This window comes from Sceloporus occidentalis, unplaced genomic scaffold, assembly GCF_023333645.1.
Source record: "Sceloporus occidentalis isolate IW3139 unplaced genomic scaffold, rSceOcc1.0.p SCAF_58, whole genome shotgun sequence".
Taxonomy (NCBI): domain Eukaryota; kingdom Metazoa; phylum Chordata; class Lepidosauria; order Squamata; family Phrynosomatidae; genus Sceloporus; species Sceloporus occidentalis.
The window spans coordinates 463,014-486,854 of record NW_028317038.1 but is presented as its reverse complement, the minus strand read 5'-3'; the positions used below and the strand labels follow the sequence as shown (position 1 = coordinate 486,854).

General features: G+C 43.2%; 1 protein-coding gene across 1 annotated transcript in view; it reads left to right on the top strand.

Moving 5' to 3' along the window:
* LOC149287602 (adhesion G protein-coupled receptor D2-like) overlaps positions 1 to 23,841 on the top strand; it is a 65,116-nt gene that overhangs the window by 4,850 nt on the left and 36,425 nt on the right. The window contains exons 4-7 of the mRNA XM_089492643.1: positions 2,146 to 2,418; positions 14,662 to 14,773; positions 15,603 to 15,722; positions 19,706 to 19,829. Coding sequence (XP_089348769.1) covers positions 2,146 to 2,418; positions 14,662 to 14,773; positions 15,603 to 15,722; positions 19,706 to 19,829 — 629 coding nt within the window. The remainder of the gene's footprint in view (positions 1 to 2,145; positions 2,419 to 14,661; positions 14,774 to 15,602; positions 15,723 to 19,705; positions 19,830 to 23,841) is intronic.

The window sequence follows — 23,841 nt, the reverse complement described above, 5'->3', positions numbered from 1 at the left end:
GTTGTTTGGCTTCTTTTTTAAATTATAATAATAACAGGTGTCACCCAAATGGCCCTGATCAAAAGTCTTACATACACTTGAATATTTGGCCTTGTTATAGACACACAATGTGACACACACAGGTTAAAATGGCAATTAAAGGGAAATATCTCACACATTTGGCTTTTTAAATTGCAATTAGTGTCTGTGTATACATAGTCAATGAGTTTGTTAGCTCTCACGTGGATGCACTGGGCAGGCTCCTCTGGGAGCAGAAAAGAACTGCCACAAGTGACTTGCGTAACAAGGTAATGGAAGTGGAAATTCTTGATTTCAAACCAAGGTCAGGTAGATCAAGAAAAATTTCAGCCATAACTGCCAGAAGAATTGTTTGGGATACAAAGAAAAACGCACAGGTAACCTGAGGAGAAATACGGGCTGTTCTGGGAAAAATACAATACTTGAATAAAAATGAGGCATGACATGGAGGCATTTTGCCCTGAAGAATGGGTAGCTATAACACCTGCAAGAATTTGGGGAGTCACAGACAACTATTACAAAAGACTGCACGCTGTCTTTGAAGCTAAAGGGGGCAATCCACAGTATTAAGAACTAAGGGTATGCAGACTTTTGAACAGGGGTCATTTCATTTTTTTCTTTGTTGCCATGTTTTTTTAATGATTGTGCCATTCCTACAGTTGAATATGAATCCCATAAGAAATAAAAGAAATATGTTTTGCCTGCTCGCTCATGTTTTCTTTAAAACTAGTACTTATATTATCAATTCTTCAAGGGTTTCCAAACTTTTGAGAACAACTGTAAATTTACATTGGAATTATAATGATGTAAGCCGTTACTAATGCTAGGTATCCATGCACAGAGTCCTAGAGCAATTAGCAGAGTACAGGAAGCATGTTACAACTTCCAGCTTGGATGACTCCAACGCAGCCTTTGCTGAGGGGTCACTTTAGATAATAAGGAAACATAGTGTGCTTTGGCATTGTTAGTGGTAGAAGCTGATGTCAGGCCAAATGCTATATATAAATTTGAACCAAATGAAATCTCAACATCAAAAGCCAGTAACATAAGTGATGGATGGTTTTCAGTGATGGATCCAGTTACTTTTTTTTATCTAAGTGAGCACATCCCCAACATTTTAGGTGTACAAATAGGGACACCTGTGTTGACGGGTGTGACAAGAGTCAAGGACAGGCCTCCTGCTTTACCTTCGTACAACAGCACAGACCTTCATTGCTTTATTTTTACCTTCCTGGGCCAGTCAGGGGAAATTAGAGGATCTTCCCAATGGGCTCATGCTCACCACTATTAGCAAAAGCAGCTACCTGGGACAGTGTCAAAAAATCAGGACTGTCCTGTGAAAACTGGGACTGTTGAGAGATGTGGCAGGTCCTCTTTAAGTCTATACATAGTTAAATATCTTAAATCACTGCTTACATAAAGACATAGTAGAGTCTATGCTTTGGGTTATCATATCTGTTCAGCGATAATTTAGTCCTAAAAAGATTGTCTTCTGTTTGGCTGTTTATTACAGGGTTTACACTGTGTGATTATAAGAGACCGCAGTTGAGATAAGCCTTTTGTAGAGGTTGATAAAATACATTAATGCAGTGAGGTAATTTTCTAGGATGAGTTGTGTATGGTATGTATTGAATGCAATCCATTTGTATTTTGAGCCTTCATATAAATTCTTCAGTTAACAAAATTGAAAATAGCATTCCAAAGTCTACAGAACAATATAGGCTTTGTACCTATGAAAAGGAATAAGTTGTTTTGGGGGGCTAGCTGGATAAGGGTATATGCAACTTGGTTTAACATCAATCTGTGGAAAAAACAATACTGTAACCAATGGTATATTAAAGAATGATCTGTTAAGACCTTGACTTGTTTCCCACATTCCAACTTTATAACGATAACCTCCTTCTTACTGCATAACCATTCTTCTCTCTGCTTACGTCTTCCACTATCCTCATCGGTAGCAGTTTGGGTCATTTTCATGGACCTTTCTTTATATATCGGAGACAATAAGGTATAAGCATGTATTGTTCATATCTTGTGGTAAAAGCATCATTGGTATTATGTAGAAGCTTAAAGCATTAGTGCTAGTATGTTACATTATTTAAAGGCATAACATGTTTCCCCTTACAGATATCGGAAAACTTCTTAACAGGTGAAATACATCAGTTTAATATTTCTGAAGCAGCCGTCTGCCTACAGGCGGTTCAGCGTTTGATGGAAACCAAAGTGAGCACCATGGAGCCTTCTGATCTTCTTGGTATCATCCAGTTTCTGAAAAATGTGGCCTATCTAGAGATACAGAGTGATCCTAAGGCCCTGGAAGACTTGAGCCACCACTTTGTCCAGGTTGCCGGAACAATTATTGAGCAATATGATGTGGACCTTTGGTCAGAGGTTAACCCGGTACATGTCATTTTATTAAATTATACATTTTCTAAATATGTATGTACTGTGTAATGTGAAGCCTAAGATCACCAAAGTGTGTAAATGACTGGCATACTGGAAAACTTCCCAGGTTACACTGCATAGAGCTCTCCCTTTCAGAAGGCTTTAGTGAATAGGGAGTGGGTGGGAAATGGGTAGGGATTAGGCATGGCTAAATACTATTCCCTATCCTTGAGAAAAAAGAAACTGGGGCAGCATGGCTTCACCTGGGGTATCTGAGTCAAACCCAGAGAGTTCCCAGGTATGACGATCACCAGAGTTTGTATGTAAAAGCAGCTCATATGTCAGATTTGATATTAGTGAATCAATACAATATATACAATACATATATTTCAGATGGGTCATTCAAAATATTTCACACAAATACACAAAATAACTTCAAACGCTCCAAATACATAGATTATTGTTAACTTCTTTCTTAATTTCAAATGTATACCCAAAGTTACATGTGTCTAACCCTCTATTCCTGTTAACACATATTGTAATATATATAAGGAGACTGTAGTGCTTGGATTTTAGATTTCAATCACTAGTGTCGCTAAATACCTTTAGGTTTGCTGTATTTCAGCAATCTGGCATTTTTTTTTATGATTATCCTTCATAGGTGAAAATTCCTGATAAGTAATAACCCATGTGCTCCTTTAGGTGGCAATAGTTAACTGTTTTTTTCTTATTATTACTTTTGGCTTATAACTAGACTTGGGCACCAGGGGGCTCTTCGTGTTCGTCTTCGTGCTCGTCTTCGGGGGAAAAAAACCTTCGTATTCCGCGAATATTCGCCCGTTCCTGTCTTCTCTTCGGGCGAATATTCGCGGACATTCTTCGTGCTCGTTTGATCTTCGTTTCCTTCCCGGTTGCCTAGCAGGGGTTAATACGGGGTTAACAACACATCGGAGCAGCAGCAGCTGCCGTGAAGGAACGTGTGTGCAACTCTATTGGTCGTTTCGGCAGGGGGCTGGTCTGGCATCAACGAGTGAATTGCAGAACGCACTTCATTTGTTGATGGCAGGCCAGCCCCTTGCCGAAACGACCAATAGAGTTGCACACACGTACTGAGGTGTACTGTACACAAAATGACCTAGAGACAAATGCTCCAAGGAACTTGGCCTCCGTTTATCATACACAAGATCATCATCCATAGATGTTTAATAAAAGAATAGGGATTATTTTACATTTTTAAATTGATTTTGGACCACTTGTAATACATGCCTAACATTTGCTACCTATTCACAATGGCATACTTTGCAACAATCCAACTTTTACTGGACAGGACTGGAAAAAAGCAGGACTGTCCACCAAAATCTTAGGTGTGTTGGCAGGTATGCGGATGGAAAAATGTTGGACAAGAACTAAAAAATAGCTTAGGGTTAATGTACGGTTATGTTTAAGATTAGTAGCAGTGCACTGGTTTGGTTAAAGATGTATTATGTCTAAATAATAATTTAATTTTAATTTTAATGGGTTTTAAAAAATTAAGGGGTTTATTTAAATGTATTTTAAAGTTAGATTTATTATTTAGTACTTTATTATATTTATTTAATGTTTATACTAGTGCTACCTACCGAGCTATAACTACCAACGTGTATTTGCATACCTAGATAGCTAAATTAGATGGGACAGGACTGGAAAAAAGCAGGACTGTCCCTGAAAAAGTTGGGTCTGTTGGCAGGTATGTGGATGGAAAAATGTTATAGTATGAAGTGTGAGTTATAGCGTTAATGCTAGTGAGTGTAGAAGTGAAGGCCAGGACAAATAACAAGAGGAAAGGTCCTTGTGATTTGTGCATTGTACGTGTATGTGTTATGTGTGTTGTCACTGTGTGTTATATGTGTTATGTGTTATGTCACTGTGTTATTTGTGTTATTGTGTGTGTTATGTTTGGTTGGTTGGTTGTGTATCAGAAGGAAAATAATGAAATGGAAATGGAAAAGGAAATGGAAAAGGCGAATGAGTGGGCAATTGGCGACCCACTCACCTGTTTCACCCCAGAGCAAAGCATCCAAACACTGTCAGTCCTAGACGTTTGGCAGCGGACTTCCAGAGCTCAGACACAAGGCCCTAGCGTAAGCTGGCCACTCCGGCGGAGGTAGCAGGCGTTGCCACACCGCAGACAGACGCAGCCAGGGGGGAGAAACTGCCCTTACCATTAGGGACATTTTGGGCATGACTCTAGCCAGGAAGCGAACTGGCACAGAAGAGATGCTGGCACCACCACAACCACCACCAACACCACCAGCAGCAGCATTGAAAAATGGGAAAGGCGAATGAGTGGGCAATTGGCGACCCACTCACCTGTTTCACCCCAGGACAAAGCACCCAAACACTGTCAGTCTTAGACGTTTGGCAGCAGACTTCCAGAGCTCAGACACTAGGCCCTAGCGTAAGCTGGCCACTCCGGCGGAGGTAGCAGGCGTTGCCACACCGCAGACAGAGGCAGCCAGGGGGGAGAAACTGCCCTTACCATTAGGGACATTTTGGGCATGACTCTAGCCAGGAAGCGAACTGGCACAGAAGAGATGCTGGCACCACCACAACCACCACCAACACCACCAGCAGCAGCATTGAAAAATGGGAAAGGCGAATGAGTGGGCAATTGGCGACCCACTCACCTGTTTCACCCCAGGACAAAGCACCCAAACACTGTCAGTCTTAGACGTTTGGCAGCAGACTTCCAGAGCTCAGACACTAGGCCCTAGCGTAAACTGGCCACTCCGGCGGAGGTAGCAGGCGTTGCCACACCGCAGACAGACGCAGCCAGGGGGGAGAAACTGCCCTTACCATTAGGGACATTTTGGGCATGACTCTAGCCAGGAAGCGAACTGGCACAGAAGAGATGCTGGCACCACCACAACCACCACCAACACCACCAGCAGCAGCATTGAAAAATGGGAAAGGCGAATGAGTGGGCAATTGGCGACCCACTAACCTGTTTCACCCCAGGGCAAAGCACCCAAACACTGTCAGTCTTAGACGTTTGGCAGCAGACTTCCAGAGCTCAGACACTAGGCCCTAGCGTAAGCTGGCCACTCTGGCGGAGGTAGCAGGCGTTGCCACACCGCAGACAGAGGCAGCCAGGGGGGAGAAACTGCCCTTACCATTAGGGACATTTGAGGCATGGCACTAGCCAGGAAGCGAACTGGCATTGAAGAGACGCTGGCACCACCAGCAGCAGCAGCAGAATTGGGAAAGGCGAATGAGTGGGCAATTGGCGACCCACTCACCTGTTTCACCCCAGGGCAAAGCACCCAAACACTGTCAGTCTTAGACGTTTGGCAGCAGACTTCCAGAGCTCAGACACTAGGCCCTAGCGTAAGCTGGCCACTCCGGCGGAGGTAGCAGGCGTTGCCACACCGCAGACAGAGGCAGCCAGGGGGGAGAAACTGCCCTTACCGTTAGGGACATTTTGGGCATGACTCTAGCCAGGAAGCGAACTGGCACAGAAGAGATGCTGGCACCACCACCACAACCACCACCAGCAGCAGCATTGAAAAATGGGAAAGGCGAATGAGTGGGCAATTGGCGACCCACTCACCTGTTTCACCCCAGGACAAAGCACCCAAACACTGTCAGTCTTAGACGTTTGGCAGCAGACTTCCAGAGCTCAGACACTAGGCCCTAGCGTAAGCTGGCCACTCCGGCGGAGGTAGCAGGCGTTGCCACACCGCAGACAGAGGCAGCCAGGGGGGAGAAACTGCCCTTACCGTTAGGGACAGTTGAGGCATGACACTAGCCAGGAAGCGAACTGGCATTGAAGAGACGCTGGCACCACCAGCAGCAGCAGAATTGGGAAAGGCGAATGAGTGGGCAATTGGCGACCCACTCACCTGTTTCACCCCAGGGCAAAGCACCCAAACACTGTCAGTCTTAGACGTTTGGCAGCAGACTTCCAGAGCTCAGACACAAGGCCCTAGCGTAAGCTGGCTATACTGGCGGAGGTAGCAGGCGTTGCCACACCGCAGCAAGTGCAACCAGGGGGGAGAAACTGCCCTTACCATTAGGGACATTTGAGGCATGACACTAGCCAGGAAGCGAACTGGCATTGAAGAGACGCTGGCACCACCAGCAGCAGCAGCAGAATTGGGAAAGGCGAATGAGTGGGCAATTGGCGACCCACTCACCTGTTTCACCCCAGGGCAAAGCATCCAAACACTGTCAGTCCTTGGCGTTTGGGAGCGGACTTCCAGAACTCAGACACAAGGCCCTAGCGTAAGCTGGCTACACCGGCGGAGGTAGCAGGCGTTGCCACACCGCAAACAGACGCAGCCAGGGGGGAGAAACTACCCTCTCCATTAGGGACATTTAAGGCATGACACTAGCCAGGAAGCGAACTGGCAGAGAAGAGACACTGGCACCACCACCACCAGCAGCAGCAGCAGCATTGGAAAAGGCGAATGAGTGGGCAATTGGCGACCCGCTCACCTGTTTCACCCCAGGGCAAAGCATCCAAAGACTGTCATGTTACAGGGTCACCGTACCCAAGGCTGGGTACCCCTGTTTGAGGGCTGAGGAATCACCAGTCAGTCCCTCATACGGATAGCACTCAGCAATCCACGGATCATCCAGACCACCATTCGTAGCAAACCAAGAAGAACTCTCTTTATTACAAACACACAGAACTTTATACAACCTCAATGCAATGTGCACCAAACCCAACCCCCAATCCCATCAGCAACATCCCATCACAAATCCCATCAGTATACAGGGGATGTATCAGGTGAGGGGATTACAGAATACAATGGGTTCCCCCACCTGTGTTATCCCCCCTGTAGTGCGGGTGCCGTCTGGGCAGACAGGGCTGTGTTGGCTGATTAAGAGCCCCAGCCAGATTATAGGATTGTCTCTTTGAAGGCTGGGGCTGAATCCACATCAGTCTCTGGGCCGGTTACACAATAAACACAATATAATATATTACCGGGTCACAGTATACAGAACCGGATACAAAAGTGCTCCGTGACCCGGCTAAACTTCATATGACATATGAGCCAGCTAGCCTGGCCCTGTCACATGTCAGTCCTTGGCGTTTGGGAGCGGACTTCCAGAACTCAGACACAAGGCCCTAGCGTAAGCTGGCTACACTGGCGGAGGTAGCAGGCGTTGCCACACCGCAGCAAGTGCAACCAGGGGGAGAAACTACCCTCTCCATTAGGGACATTTGAGGCATGATTTCAGCCAGGAAGCGAACTGCCAAAAGATACTGGCACCACCACCAGCAGCAGCGTTGGAAACGGAAAAAGGTGAATGAGTGGGCAATTGACGACCCGCTCACCTGTTTCACCCCAGGGCAAAGCATCCGAAGACTGTCAGTCCTTGGCGTTTGGGAGCGGACTTACAGAACTCAGACACTAGGCCCTAGCGTAAATTGGCTACACCGGCGGAGGTAGCAGGCATTGCCACACCGCAGCAAGTGCAACCAGGGGGAGAAACTACCCTCTCCATTAGGGACATTTGAGGCATGATTTCAGCCAGGAAGCGAACTGGCAAAAGATACTGGCACCACCACCAGCAGCAGCGTTGGAAACGGAAAAAGGTGAATGAGTGGGCAATTGACGACCCGCTCACCTGTTTCACCCCAAGGCAAAGCATCCGAAGACTGTCAGTCCTTGGCGTTTGGGAGCGGACTTCCAGAACTCAGACACTAGGCCCTAGCGTAAATTGGCTACACCGGCGGAGGTAGCAGACGTTGCCACACCACAAACACATGCAACCAGGGGGAGAAACTACCTTAAACATTACAGAGAAAAAAAATTAACTTTCCAAGCTAAGAGCTGGGTAACCCAACTTGGGCAGATTGAATTTAAGAAAGGCAATCTGCTCCATCAGATGAGGTGCCATGCGTGAGCGCTGTGGACTCAGTATGTTTCCAGTCATAGAAAACACGCGCTCACTTTGAACAGTGGTTGGCGGACATGATAGTAGCTGCTGCGCAACCCATGAGAGTGCAGGCCACACACTCTTCTTTTCATCCCAGTAGCTAAGAGGATCAACATTAGGCGCAGAAGGAACTTCACAGAGGTAAAGTTTGACCATTTCAGCAGCACTACTCTCCTTTCTGCTGCTAGCTCTGTCAGATGGTCCAACTATACTCCCAAGTGCCTCTTCCCAAAACGCAGCTGCTCCACTCAGCTGTGTTGTGCTGCTTGTGGCACTGCTGCTGATGCTGCTGCTAGGAGTAGCAGACCACATCATCTCTTCCTCCTCCTGCACCTCTCCCTCCTCGGACAGCATTCCCATTTTACGCTGCCAGTCACGCACCTTGTTGACCAATTGCTCCCGGTAGCTACTGAGAACATTAAATTTCAAAGCTAGCTTTCCCTTAATTCTTGGATCGCAAAGGCACGCTAGCATCAATTCGGGACTCTCTTCCATTCGTTTGCGAAGGTGTACTTTTAGCAGATCCTTCAGCTTCCTGGCTATGGCTGCTACGTCAGGATGTAGAGTGCCACCTTGAACAGCCTCACGGTTTCCAAGGAACACATCCATCTTGCTGCCTAGATGGGAGAACACTGGGATTACCTGGGCCAGACTGGCAGTGTTTGAGCTTAAATTTTCTGTGGCATCCCTGAATGGTTTAAGGACTGCCACTAGCTGGGCGATCACTGTCCAATCCTCCCTATTCAATGCTGCTCCAAAATCCTCTCCAGCATGTCTAACGTGGAGTTCCACCGTGTACTGACATCCTGGCGTAGGCAGTGTACGGGAAGACCTGACCTCTCTTGCTCTTCCCTCAAAAGTTGGCTAGCCTTAACACTATGGTGAAAGTGCCCAGCGATCTTTCTGCAGCGGGACAGAACTACTGCTGCCACATTAGTTCCTTCTGACATTACTGCCTTCACTACAAGATGGATGATGTGGGCTGCACAGCGCACACCAACAATATGACCATCTCGCAGCGCTTTCACCATATTGGCACCTCCGTCAGTTACCACAAAACCAACTTCAACATTGGTGCCCGCCTCTGCTCCCACCCAAAGGCTAAACATTTTCCTCATTACATGCAGAATATTTTGGGAAGTGTGCTTTTCATCCATCACTTCTGCATGGAGAAGGAAAGATCGGTAGCCTGCTGCAGCAGCTTCCTTAGACACACCGGGCTGCCACCAGTGTGCTGTCAAAGAAAGAAAGGCATGCTGGCCGCTAGGTGCACTCCACAAATCTGTAGTGAAATGAACACACTGACCAGCAGCCTTGGAAAGCTCCTCTTTCACTGCTGCAACACAGGACCGATACAATGAGGGGACAATGTTCCTGCTGAAAGTGGAACGTGACGGAACTGTATATTGTGGAGCCACAGCCGCCATCAATTGTTTGAAAGGCTCCCCTTCGATCATAGAGAAGGATGCCCCTCCAACAGCAATGAACTGACCAATCAGTCGCGTTACTTTATTGGCCTGCTGTTTGGGCATTGACCTTTTGGATTGGAATGCCACAAATTGTTCCAGGGTGGGCTGGACATGCAGTGCTCCAACCTGCCTTGGTCTCTGGCTGCCAGCACTAGCTGCTGCTGCTGCTGCTGTTGCTGCTATTGGCTCAGAAGAAGAAGCTGTTGGGGTTTTTCCACGGCCACCAGCTATGCTGCCTGCACTAAGTTTTACTTCTGCATCTTTCCCCAATAGCACAGCGTTGTGTTGAGTGCTGAGGTGATGCTTCATGCTAGCACTGGTAAAATGGCCAGACACTTTCCCTCTGCTTATTAGCTTCCCACAATGTTTGCACTTTCCATAGCGCCCTTCTTCAACATTTTCAAAGTGCTCCCAAATTGGGGCGCGCATAGCCTTGGAGTGTGCCTTGGGTGCTGCTCCTACTGCTCGGGGTGGATGAACAGAGGCAGAACTAGTGGTGGTGGGACTGGTAGTAACAGTACTGGCCATAGTGGGACTGCTAAATGCTTTAGATTTGCTAGGTTTTGCTGCTGCTGCTGCTGGTGGTGGTGGTGATGGTGATGATCGTAGCGGAGAAGGTGGAGGCTCAGGGGAAAATTGTGCACTAGTCATTTGGACACTGCTCCCTGAGGAATCTGATTCCTGACCACTCATCTCCTCTACTTCCTCTGGCTCATAGTCTAGCTCTTCATTAGCCAGATCGAATGGAATTCCTGTTAGGCTGGAGCTAAGACTGATATCGTCGTGAGACGCGTGACTAGTAGTAGTGCGAGCAGGAAGAATAGACTCTGCACTTGGCCTCTCAGTCTCAGGCTCCTCTGCTACCTCGCTAGGTGGAGTTCCACTATGTGTAGCCCTCTCTCTAACTGTCTTTACAAAAAGGACTTGGTGGCTTGCTAGAGGTACTAGGAGGACATGGCGTGGCGGTACCAGTGGGAACAGTAGGCGCAGCACTAGTGGTGGTAGAGGCGGTGGTGGTGGTGGTGGTGGTGGTGGTTTTGGTTTTCCCTACAAAGGAATGAGATCGCTTTTTTTGGGGACCCCTCTGAGTCTTGCTGCTAATTTGGCTCTGCTTGGTACCTTGCATGCTGCTTGTGGATGGGGAAGATGCTGCTTGGGGCAAAAGGCACTTCTTTTTAGTCACTGGGCTGGTACTACTTGTGCTACCCTTTAACTTTGAACGTGCTTCTGGTGCTTTAGGCTTTCCGTAAAAAACCTTAGAGCTTGTGGGCCTAGCCGCACTACTACTGCCTGCTTTTGGTGCCTTTCCTTTACTTGATGATCCTTCAAGCAATGCTTCCCCAAATGATAAGCGAGAGCTTGGCCTACTTGGCCGACTAGACTGATGCAAAGGCTGCATCTTAGAACTGGTGGTGGTGCTGGTGGTGGTGGTGGTGGTAGATGGAGCTTGTCCCTCCTTAGTCCCAAAAGGAGGATCCATTTCAAATTTTGTGTTGTGGGTGTAGTGTAGTGTAGTGTTTAAAAAACTATAAAAAAATAAAAAATAAAAAAAAAATAAAAAAAAGGAAAAACGAATTAAAGACAAAAAAATTAGAGGAAGTTCTCTTCAGTGCTACTGCTTAAAAAGTAAAACTATGCACTACTGCACTGTGCTGTTGTGTGCAATCTGGCAAAGTGCTAAAGTTATTTAAATTATTAACTCAAGATTAACTATTTAATAACTAGCAGTATTTTATTTTTAATTTGAATTTACACGGGCCTAAGAGCTTAGCCTACTACTATGCTAGCCTAAAGCTATATTTCCTTACTATAAGTCTACCTCTAGGCAGACGCTCTCAAACCCACAAAGCTAAAGTGAGGTTAAATCAGATTCAGTATGATTTATTAATTAATATTAAGTTATATAATATTAATAGATTAGAAATAATTTACTTATATATTATGTATTATAGATAGAAGAATATAGATTATGAATTAGAATTTAGAATTAGAATTACTTATATTATAGATTATGAATTAGAATTTATATTGTTATATATTTATAATATATTATAGATTAAGATTAAAGAAGATTAGAATTATTTTAGTACTACAGCTAGTAGCTTGAAGCTTATCTTAGTACAGCTCGTCACAGTCAATTTTTCTTGAAAAGAATTAGAAATAAAATAAAATGTCACAGCAAAACAGTTAGCTCCACTGCTTGCTGAACAAAAACACACAGCACTTATGCGGCTGCACTCACTAGCCCAACAAGTTCACTTCACTGATGGACTGAGGTGAGCAAAACAAATGAAATAAAATGAAAGATTATTAATTAAGAAAAATTGACTTGGTCTCTTGCTGTTGCTAAAACAAAGCACAAACTATAGAGCTGCAGCACCAGTACTAATAAGATTAGCTGAACTATACGCTAGTAGTAATTAATTAATTAATATTATTACTTTTATTTATAGCTAATTTAATTAACTATTAAGATAAGAAAGAATTATAGAATTATTGATATTACTGATTTTAGATTAGACACTAGTAGATGTCTTGAATGTCTACAGTACACTCTACACTAGTATACTATTACTAACTATAACTGACAAATATATATATAATTTTATAATGAATTCAATTATTAATTATATTAATTAATATTACTGATTTTAAATTAGACACTAGTAGATGAATGTCTACAGTACACTCTACACTAGTATACTATAGTATATATATATATATGACTGACAAATATATATATATATAATATTATAATGAACTATTAAATTATAGACTCTATTAAATTATTATTTATAAATTCTATTTAATTTATTTAAGCAGGACAGGCAGTAGGCACTAGTGCCAGCCCAGGGCAAGGGCACCCCAGTGCCACTGAGACACTGGGTGCACTGTCAACTCAACAGCACTTACACTACAGTTGATGACAAATTAAATAAAAAAAAATTAAATTAATCAAATTATTATTATTAATTATATTAAGTAGCACTGAAGTGAGGATGAAGTACACTGTGAGAAATGGCAGGCTAAGGTTTACCAGTCTCACACAGAACAGAACAATCTCTCTGTAACGCTCGGATGCAGCACAGCAGTGTTGCCAAAGCAGTCACAGCGAAAAATGAATGGATCTCTCAGGCAAGCTCTGGTCTTATAAAGGCGCCTTCAGAATTCAAAAAACAGTAGCACAGGCATTGGACGAGACCCTTAGCGTGACGTCACAAGAGTGAGCTGATTGGACAGACGAGATCAGCTCACTCCTGTTTGAAATTTTGGCGGCTGCGCGGCAAAAACGAAGACGATCACGAAGAATCTTCGATTCTTCGTGGTTGTGAGTCTTCGTCTTCTCCTACGTTTTGCCGGCACTGTATTCTCTTCGGCGTGTCTTCGGAACGAACAAAAAAACGGCCTCTTCGTGCTCGTTTTCATGTTCGCCTGAAGACGAATGCGCAAGTCTACTTATAACCACATTCACTGTTTAGAACATATTTTTGCAAAATTATTGAGAATAAATTATTAATGCATGTTTTCTCAAAGCATACTTTTTCAACTATTTAATTCAGTTATACCTGATCTATCTGTAGACGTGTTAAAATTTGCAAAAAAAAAATTTTTTCAATTAGACAATAGATACCTGAAGCCCTGTTTTTATGTGAAAAGCTCTGCGGAGTAGTTCTATGCGAACATTTCTGCATGCATCTGGGCCTCTACTGTCTTTCATATACTGATATGCTAGTGTGGTCAAGGTTTGTTTAAGTCGTGAGCCAAGCCAGGAGGGTAGAGTGAACTGAAAGCAAGTTACACATTCGCTCACTGTCTGAGCAGATGCCTCATGGTGCTGTCTGACGTAAGCAAGAAGCAACCTTGGGGAAGGTAAACAAATAGCATTTGTAGGTGAAGGTGAAGTCGCTCGTACGGACATTTAACTAATTGAACAGGGGGGGAGACCAGTGGCATCTGCAGGGTAAGTTGCAGCATTGGGGTTTTAAAAGTCTGTACGAGCGACCAACAGAGTCTGACTGATAGAACAGGGAGACCAGTGGGATCTGCCGGGTAAGTTGCAGCATTGGGGTTAACTTTTATTAGGGGTTAATTTTTTTTTAAAGGGTTAAGGGGCCGTGCGAGTGAGCCTATTGGTCGCTTGCACAGCCCTTTAACCTACGGATTTCCGCTCCTGTTATCTAACGCAGCATCGAAGGGGTTAACGGGAGCCGAAATCCATAGGTTCGCTGTCAGGGGTTACAACTTACAAAGGCCGTGCGAGTGAGCCTATTGGTCACCTGTAGGGTCTTCCTCTGGCATCAACCAATTGGTTGATGCCAGAGGAGGTCCCTGTAGGCGACCAATAGGCTCATTCGCACTGCCCTTTAACCCGTGATGGCGAACCTGCGGATTTCCACTGCCGTGATGCCGCGAAGACAAGGTAAGTTAGAAGGGGGGGGAAGAATGGTAGACGAACACGATCACGAAGATCTTCGTGGTGTGTGTCTTCGTCTTGGCCTACGTTTTATCGCCGCTGTCTTCTCTTCGGCGTGTCTTCGGAACGAACACGAAAACGCACTCTTCGTGTTCGTTTTCATGTTCGCCCGAAGTCTAGTATTTCCTTTGATAATTATCAATTAATAATAATAGACTCATCTGCTTGATAAAGCTAGTTAGAATAACTTTTGGAAATAAAGAGAGGTTATGTCTATTTACTGTAAATACTCAAAATATGCACTGTTCATGTACAGTGGATAAAAAAGTGGTCTATTTGGGACACTGGATACAACAGCCTTTGGGACAGAGGTACAAATAGTGTGGAAAAACAATGTAACAAATTATCACCTTTTCTATTGTTATGTTAATATGACATTTCTATTAGATTATCAAAGGACCAATGACAGTTGTTCACACAGTGGAGAAAATGGCATCAAATCTTGTCCAGCTTCTATCTGATGAGAAGAAAGAGATTGCTATTCATCACAGGAGCATTGGTTAGTGCATTAATACTCCTGTCTGTATGTTTATTGTTTGATGTGACAGCACTATACTTTACAATGGAAAACATGGTGGAAAAGGTATTCTACTTCTCTTTGCATGTAGGTGTTTATAGCATTGTCAATAAAGAATTATCTCTTTGGTGCACATATTTTCTGCTGATGCTAGATGTCAATGTCTATCTGCATCTAGTGTTTAAAAAAAAAAAGACAAAAATTTTAATTATAAATACAAATGGACATAGGTTGGACAGTGGAAAACACTAACAAACTGGTCAACCTCTTCTGTTTATTCTTGATGCTAAAATGTCAATCCCTAGTTTGTGTTTTTATTCTTAAACCAAATTTTTTTTAATTATCTGTAGGATTACATTGTACTTGTCCTATAATTGCCCAGTTCGTAGACGTCCATAAAGATATTTTCTGTACTTTCCTTAAAACAGTATATTTTATTGTATTTGGATATTTCACTACATGTTTTATCATGCAGACCTTCCAACATTTCAGCAACACTTTGAATGGTCTATTTTTTAATATCCCTTTTGCATGTTCATTATATTAGGGAGTTTAAGATAGTATGGGGGTATGTCTTGCAGATATCCCTACTAGGATAAGTGAACATCTGCAAAAGGACTTTAAGAACTTCCTGTTTTATGCACCATGAAATAAATTTAACCCTTTAATAAATTGCATGCTCCCTGGTTTCTCACAAGCAGTTTATATACAGTTTATATGTTTATTTGTTCTTATATGATTTATTTTGAGCGCATTTTGTGATGTTTTAAGAATTCAATGTTTTGACCTAAAATTGCAAATTTTCATTCAGAAGTTGGAATCAGACAGGTGGATCTTAATGCCGACAGCCTTGTATACACAGTGCAAAGCAATGAGAAAGTGGATCAAATTGAAGTTTCTAGTGAAGAAATCAAAAGAATTATAGAAGACGGTAATATCTACCTACTTACAACCTATTTTACTACCTCATTGGTACGAGTGAACACATGTTAACAACACATAGTTAACAGGTGACCTTTAAAAGGGAATACTCAAACATATGCATCTCAGTCACTTAATTGTTCGCTTTATGTGCGAAAGAGTCACACAACATGAACTACATATGCTGCCTGTGCAGAATGTGCCATGCACATTTTAAGGTGAAATGTCTCATGGTTTACAAGTGGCATTATAGCTCACATTCTGTATCTTTGGGGTTTCAGAGTGGACAGAGCCACTTGACATGGCCCATTAGTACTTATGGGCTGCTTTTTGCTGCATCCTTTCAATTCCTATATACACTGTATGTGGGCACCTGACCATCACACCTATATGAGCATATTGGACATTCAATTCCAAAATTATGGCCATTAATATGGAGCTGCCCCCATCCCTTTGTGGCTATAACAGCCTTCACTCTTCTGTGAACACTTTCCGGAACATTTAGTGGTGTTGAGGTCAGCGCTCTGTGTAGGTCACTCGTGTTCCTCCACCACTAAACTAGTCAGACCATGTCTTTATGGACCTTGCTTTGTGCATTGGGGCCCAGTCACGCTGGAACAGGAAAAGGCCTTCCTCAAACTGGCGCCATAAAGTTGGAAGCATACAACTGTATATTTGAATGCTGTACAATAATATTACATTTTACTGCAACAAATACAGAAAACAGCCACAGACCATTATCCTTTATTCATCCAACTTTACAGTAGGCACCTGCCAAACCCAGATTTATATCCATCAGCAGGGGCGTAACTAGATGCCTCAGGGCCCGGGTGCGAGAATCTGTTAAGGGCCCCCCCACCCCCTCACCCCCCCAAAACAAACATGATTTTTACCCAACAATTTTTTTTCAACTAATTCAACAAATTCAATTTACATATTGAATCATAATCAAAGAAAAAGGGGCGCATGTACAAAGGGCATAATCCGGGGGTGTCCAAGTTTTTTCTGCAGTGGGCCACTTCATCAGAATTGTATACGTGCGCGGGCCGCACTCATTTTTCACTGTGACAAAAAATATGGCCTTTAATAAAATATGCAGATTAAAATAAAGTAAAATGACACAAAACCTTTACTCTTCCTCTCACTGATTTCTGGGCCTTGAAAGTTTTGCGACTACAAATTCAGGATTCCCTAGATTTATTCTAGGGATGAACTAAAATGAAAATTCTGGACCAAAACATTCAGGGTTCACTTAGCCAAAACCGAAAATGACCCCCACCTTTAAAAATACTAATAAAAACTCACATGTTAAAATAATAAACATAATAAAAGTAGGTAACACGCAATTGGACAAAATTAGCAATATGACTTGGCATGATAGGAGTGTGATTGCTGTTAGCCTAGGCAACCAGTAAATGCTGGTACCTAGGCATGATGGGACTGTGCTCGCTGTGATTGCTGTTAGCAATCACACTCCTATCATGCCAAGTCAGCCAGTACATGCTGGTACAGGGTGGCTGTAAGTGATGTGCAGACCCCATACTGCTGGCAGCATCACTACACAAGGGGGGCAGCTAGCTAGGTTTCAGCATGTACTGGCTGACTTGGCATGATAGGAGTGTGATTGCTAATAGTAGTCACAGTCCCATCATGCCTAGGTTCCAGCACTTACACATCCATCCAGTAAATGCTGGAACCTAGGCATGATGGGACTCTGATTGCTGTTAGCAATCACACTCCTATCATGCCAAGTCAGTCAATACACGCTGGTACAGGATGGCTGTAAGTGATGTGCAGACCCCATACTGCTGGCAGCATCAATACACAAGGGGGGCAGCTAGCCAGGTTTCAGCATGTACTGGCTGACTTGGCATGATAGGAGTGTGATTGCTAACAGCAATCACAGTCCCATCATGCCTAGGTTCCAGCACTTACACATCCATCCAGTAAATGCTGGAACCTAGGCATTATGGGACTGTGATTGCTGTTAGCAATCACACTCCTATCATGCCAAGTCAGCCAGTACATGCTGGTACAGGGTGGCTGTAAGTGCAGACCCCATACTGCTGGCATTATCACTACACAAGGGGGGCAGCTGGCCAGGTTTCAGCATGTACTGGCTGACTTGGCATGATAGGAGTGTGATTGCTAACAGCAATCACAGTCCCATCATGCCTAGGTTCCAGCACTTACACATCCATGCTAACACACACACACACACACATTTATTCATATAATCATTAATTCACAGATTCATTCCCTCAATCACACACACTCATTCAAACACCCTCCCCACCCCCTTACCTGTACTGCAGCTCCCTCGATGCCGCTCACAGACTTCAGCAGGGGGCGCGGCCTCCCTCTGCCTTCTCTGCTAAAGCACAGAGGAAGTAGGAAGTCACGTGAACTCCGCTTCCTCTGTGCTGTCCAGAAGACCCTCCCACAAGTAAGTAGCAGGGCTTGAGGTGCGGCTCGTGTAAGATCGGTTGCCCTGGCTGCCGATCTTACGCGGGCCGCACCTCGAGGTCTTGCGGGCCGCATTTGGCCCGCGGGCCGCATGTTGGACGCCCCTGCCTTATTTAAAAAAAAAACAAAAAAAACGTAAAAAAGATTTCGGGCGGCCCCTTGGCTTGGGCCCCCCTGCCGCCGGGGCCCGGTCGCAGTCGCAACCCCTGCGACCCCGGTAGATCCGCCACTGTCCATCAGACTTTCAGATAGTGAAGAGTGATTTATCATTGCAGAGAACGTGTTTGTACTGCTCCAGAGTCCGTTGGCAGTGTGCTTTACACCACTGCAGCCGACACTTAGCATTGCATTTAGTAATCTTCGGGCTGTGCCAATGTTTGTCTATAGAGATGGCAGCCTTTGTACTTGATTTCATACACCTGTTGAAAGAGGGTGTGGCTGAAACAACTAATGGAAGATTGTCCACTAGACTTGTGCACATGGACCAAAAACAATTCAGACAAATTAAATTTGTTTTTGATCTATTTGTTTTTGGACAATGAATTTAATTTCCTGCCATTTCGTTTCAGAAGAAATTCTGAGAGGTTTTTTTTATTTGGAAAAGAAATTCCTTCTCTCTCTCCCTCAATGTCTCCCTTCCTTCTCCATGTGCTCACAGCCCTGCTTCCTGTTCTCCACTTTTTCTTCCCGTTCTCTTCTTCTCGTCTGTCTGCGTGTTCTCCCAGTGATCTGCGGCATTATCCTGGCCTCCTGAAGCACTCCAAGAGGCCAGAATAATGTAGATGAATCCGCAGAAAAATATAATTGCAGAAATGCTTCTCTTTCTCCACCAAGCCATCTACATTGTTCTGTCCTCCTGGAGCACCTCTGCATCAGGGAAGAGCTTCGATGCACACCACGGGGACAACATCTCCTCATTCCTGCAATCAGGAGAGAGTTTGTGCCTGCGATGTGCGCCGATGCGCCAACCTGATGCAGAAGCGCTCCAGGAAGCCAGGGTAATGCAGTGGATCACTGGAGAAGAATGAAGACATAGAAAACTCGAAGAAGAAGCAGAGAACAAGAAGCAGAGCTGTCCAAAAGAAGACAGAGAAGGTAGGGAAGACATTGAGAGAGACTGGAAGAGAGTGACAAAGTGTAATAGTGAGTGTGGAAAACATTTTTTTCGGCTTCATTTCTGTTTGTTTTGTTGATGCCCCTCCTCTTTTCTGACATTCATACCACTTAATTAAATAGGCAAATTTCGACAAAATTTACATTTGCTTTGCTGCTCACCTGCAATATCTGTAGTTTTTATCTCTATGTAATGAATTCTAGAGAATGTATAGATAACAAAAGATCTATACTTTATATTCTCTCTTCACTAATACATTTACCAGTAGATTAATGTGAACACTCTATAGATGGAATTTTTTCTCCGTGATGTGATGCTTTTTTAACGACAGGTGCAAATTAACGTATCTACAGTAAACTAATGTATTCTTCAGTCAGTACCATTGTAATATTTTTTTTTTAAATCTATTTAAGGTCATAAAAAGGTTGCTTTGGTAAACACGTGGTTTGATTTTGAAGCTTTTCAACATTTATTTGGCAATTACAACACATTTGACTTTATACCAAAAGACTCTGCAACATCTGATGGTGGACACAGGTGAGTTACTGGTATAATTAGTTACAATTTGTTCCTATGATGTGTGGACTAATTTGACAGTGAGTGGGTCAGTGGGTCATGCAGTTTAGCTTTCAAAGTGCTTTTTCATCATGACAAACTTATTACAGTTTGTGTTTTTGATCTTTGAAATAGTATGATCCATTTTCGGATGCTTATGTTTGCATTCAAAACATACAGAACTTAATGCTGTTCCAAATTAAGAACGCATTTCCAGGCTTCACCCACCTTGAATCAAATCATTCCAGTGTTGAATAAGCTTAGGGACTTGGGGAGACTTAGTTGATTGTCAGGGAATATCAACTTACATCCAAAATGAAAAAATACACACACACACATGTATCAGACCTGTGCATTCCTATTCGTGAGAACATGAAAATGCACACGAATGCTTCGTTTTGGTTGTTCAAACCGAATAAACTAATATGACGGCGGGTAAACGTGCACAAAGACGGTAAAAACAAGTGAAAAACAAACACGAAGTACCAGTAGCGTACCTAGCGGGGGGCGGGGGGGCGGGCCGCACCGGGTGCCGCTGATCAGGGGGGTGCCAACTTACCGGCACCCGGCACCCCTCCAGAGACGGACAGTAATGTCCGCCGCTGGAGGAGAAGGCTCGCAAGGGAGCGGTATCGGAGGTCTTTAACAGACCTCCGGCTCCCTTGAGTGATTTTAAGCCGGTTCCCTTGAACCGGCTTAAAATCACTCAAGGGAGCCGGAGGTCTGTTAAAGTCCTCCGATACCGCTCCCTCGCGATCCACGCGGCAACTGCTGCTGTGCGCCGGGGTTTGTTGTCAGATCCCGGCGCACATCACTGAAGCCGCGCCCACCGCCGTCCGTGCCCTCTGACCTGGAAGAAGACAGAAGAAGAGGAGCGAAAAAGACAGAAGAAGAGGAGCGAAGAGGAAGAAAAGGAGTGAGAGTGGATTGGTATGTGTGGAATCTGTGCATTGGTATGTGTGGATTCGTAAATGAGGATTGGTATGTGTGGAATCTGTGGATTGGTATGTGTGGAATCTGTGGATTGGTATGTGTGGATTGGTATGTGTGGATTGGTATGCGTGGAATCTGTGGATTGGTAAATGTGGATTGGTATGTGTGGAATCTGTGGATTGGTATGCGTGGAATCTGTGGATTGGTATGCGTGGAATCTGTGGATTGGTATGTGTGAAATCTGTGGATTGGTATGTGTGGATTGGTATGTGTGGAATCTGTGGATTGGTATGTGTGGATTGGTAAGTGTGGATTGGTAAATGTGTGAGAGTGATGGGTGTTATGCTGTACCATTTCCAATGTCTTTTTCATTATATAATTATGCTCTAAAGTACATCATAACTCCCATCACTCTATACTGTTCCATACAGTGGCAGAGCTGGGAGAGAGAGGCCTTGCACCCCCACCGCAGGACTCCTGAAAGGTAAGTGAACTTCAAAGGGGGCAGGGGGTAGATAGGGAGAAGGGAGTGAGACGGGGGGATAGGGGGTAGATAGGGAGAAGGGAGTGAGAAGGGGTAGATAGGGCAGAAGGGGGTGATAATGGGTAGATAGGGAGAAAGGAGGGTAGCAAGAATATTGAAATAAAGAGTCAGAATGAGAGAGCGAAAATGAATGGATTAATGTGTGGATGAATTGTTTGAATGAGTGAGAGAATTAAAGAATTTGTTAGAATGCATCAATGAATATGTGTAAATAATTTGTGTGAAAGAATAAATGATTGTGTGAATGAATTGTGTGAATGAAAGTGAATTAGTGAGTGACTGTAAAAGTGTTTGTGTTAATCATAGGTGTATAGTTGATTTGTCAAAAAGGCAAAGATGGTATAAGCAGGGTGTTTATGGGACAAAAATGGCACAGGCAGGGTGTTTATGGGACAAAGATGGCACAGGTAGCGTGTTCATGGGACAAAGATGGCGTACACTCGGCTGTTTGGGAACAATGCTGACTCATGCTGGGCTGTTTGGGGGCAAAGATGGCACGTCCTATGTGTGTGTAATTTGGGTGCTGGTCAGGTTCTATGTGAGCAATGTGGACGCTGTTTTTTTTGGAGGGTTATTAAAGAAAGCACTATTATATGTTCAGTAAATGTTATTTAAACATATTTATTTTACTTATAAGTTATTAATTTTTTTCAGATTTCTTGTTGTTTACAGTTGAAATACAGTTTACAAATTGGTGCAATAAATATTCTTAACATAATTTTGTAGATGTCTTTACATTTGGGGGGGGGGTGCCACTTACAGGATCCGCCCCGGGTGCCAAATACTCTAGGTACGCCCCTGCGAAGTACGTATACGAATATTTGCCAAAATGAACACGGGAACGGGAGAATATTTGTGAGACGAACACAAAGACAATTAGACCAAGTAGCCTCAGTTTTACCGCGGGAACACGTGACGTCAGGTGAACCTGATACACTTCTCCCTGTGCTGGCTCATATGAGGAGAGACGAACAAGGGGTTGCAGGGGTAGCACTGGGACCCCTAGAGACAGGGACCCCGTCGCAGCTGCGACCACTGTAGTTACGCCAGTGCTAATATACGCTCAGACCCACACTGAAATATCCAAACACAGACAGCCTACATATACCATTCACACCTTTGCATTTGTAAATGATGACCATTAGTATCATGTGTGCCCACCATATTATTGATTTAGTCATACTTATGCAGACTATGCAGACTGACATTTGCTATCTATGAGTTGGATCATTCAGATGAAGTAAACTATTTTTGCATTTCTGTTATGTTTTATTTATTTTTAAACAAATTCTTAATTTGCCATTTTCTGTTAATCTTTGAACATATTTTATTAAATACCTCTTATTCTAGTTTACATTAGAACACAATCTTTAATATTAAATTGTGATTGGTGTTTGGCAGAATTAAAGCAGCACACATGCTGACCACTGGGGGGCGGTAAAATGCCATAGATCAATTTGATACAGTATAAAGATGGCAATCAATAATTACTGTTTGGAAAAATATATTGTTTGTATTGCAGAATAATTCCAAATTATACAATATACATCTGCAAATTATAATGTGCCTTATATTTGTAGGTGGTTAATTATTTCTTTTTTTGTTGTTTTACGTATACTACAGTACTATGCAAACATTTTAGGCAGCTGTGACAAAATCCTGTAAAGTAAGAATAAATGATATTTAACATTTAACAAAATGAAAAGTTAGTGAACAGAAGAAGAATCTAAATCAAATCAATATTTGGTGCGACCACCCTTTGCCTTCAAAACAGCATCAGTTCTTCTAGGTAACCCAGTTTAACCCCGTATCAAATTTTATGATATGTTTGTTTAGCTATGATTCCCCTTTCATTTTTTACTGCACCCATACATCATTATTATACCCTTTTTTCTAGGGCAGACAGGGCTTTCTTTTGATACCACTTTTAGATGTATAGATCAACAGGGCTCTCTCCACCTAATGTATCACTTTGTCTTAGTCTGTCAGTTCTCATCTTGTCATACCCCTTGAATATATGTATTGTATCAAGCGCTCAGTAAATTGTCGGCGCTCTATAAATAAAAGATAATAATAATAACATTTAGTATGAATAATATATATAAACAAGAAAAAAAAGTGCCATATGTTTGTATGATTTTGCTATAATTGTTACTAAAGTAGCCGAGTTGACCAGAATACCACAAAATACATTAGTTTATGTGTATTGAGAAACTATCTTATATGTAAGAATTACTATATCTTTGGGGCAATGTATACTGTTGGCTTTACTACTAGTTGTGGATACAACTGCTTTTTTTATTTGTTACAGGGAGGTACTTCATTTCATTATTCAGCAACCTTTTGTTCCCTAATGGGCAAGTTATTTAAGAAAATGTTAAATTTGAATCATAATCTTTTGTGATTTTATTTAGTTTCTTCCTGCCAAGATAAATTACGGTAGTATGTCTTTTTCCTATTTAAATAAATTAATTCATTCTGATTTTCATTATATATATTTATTCAAATATATAAAAT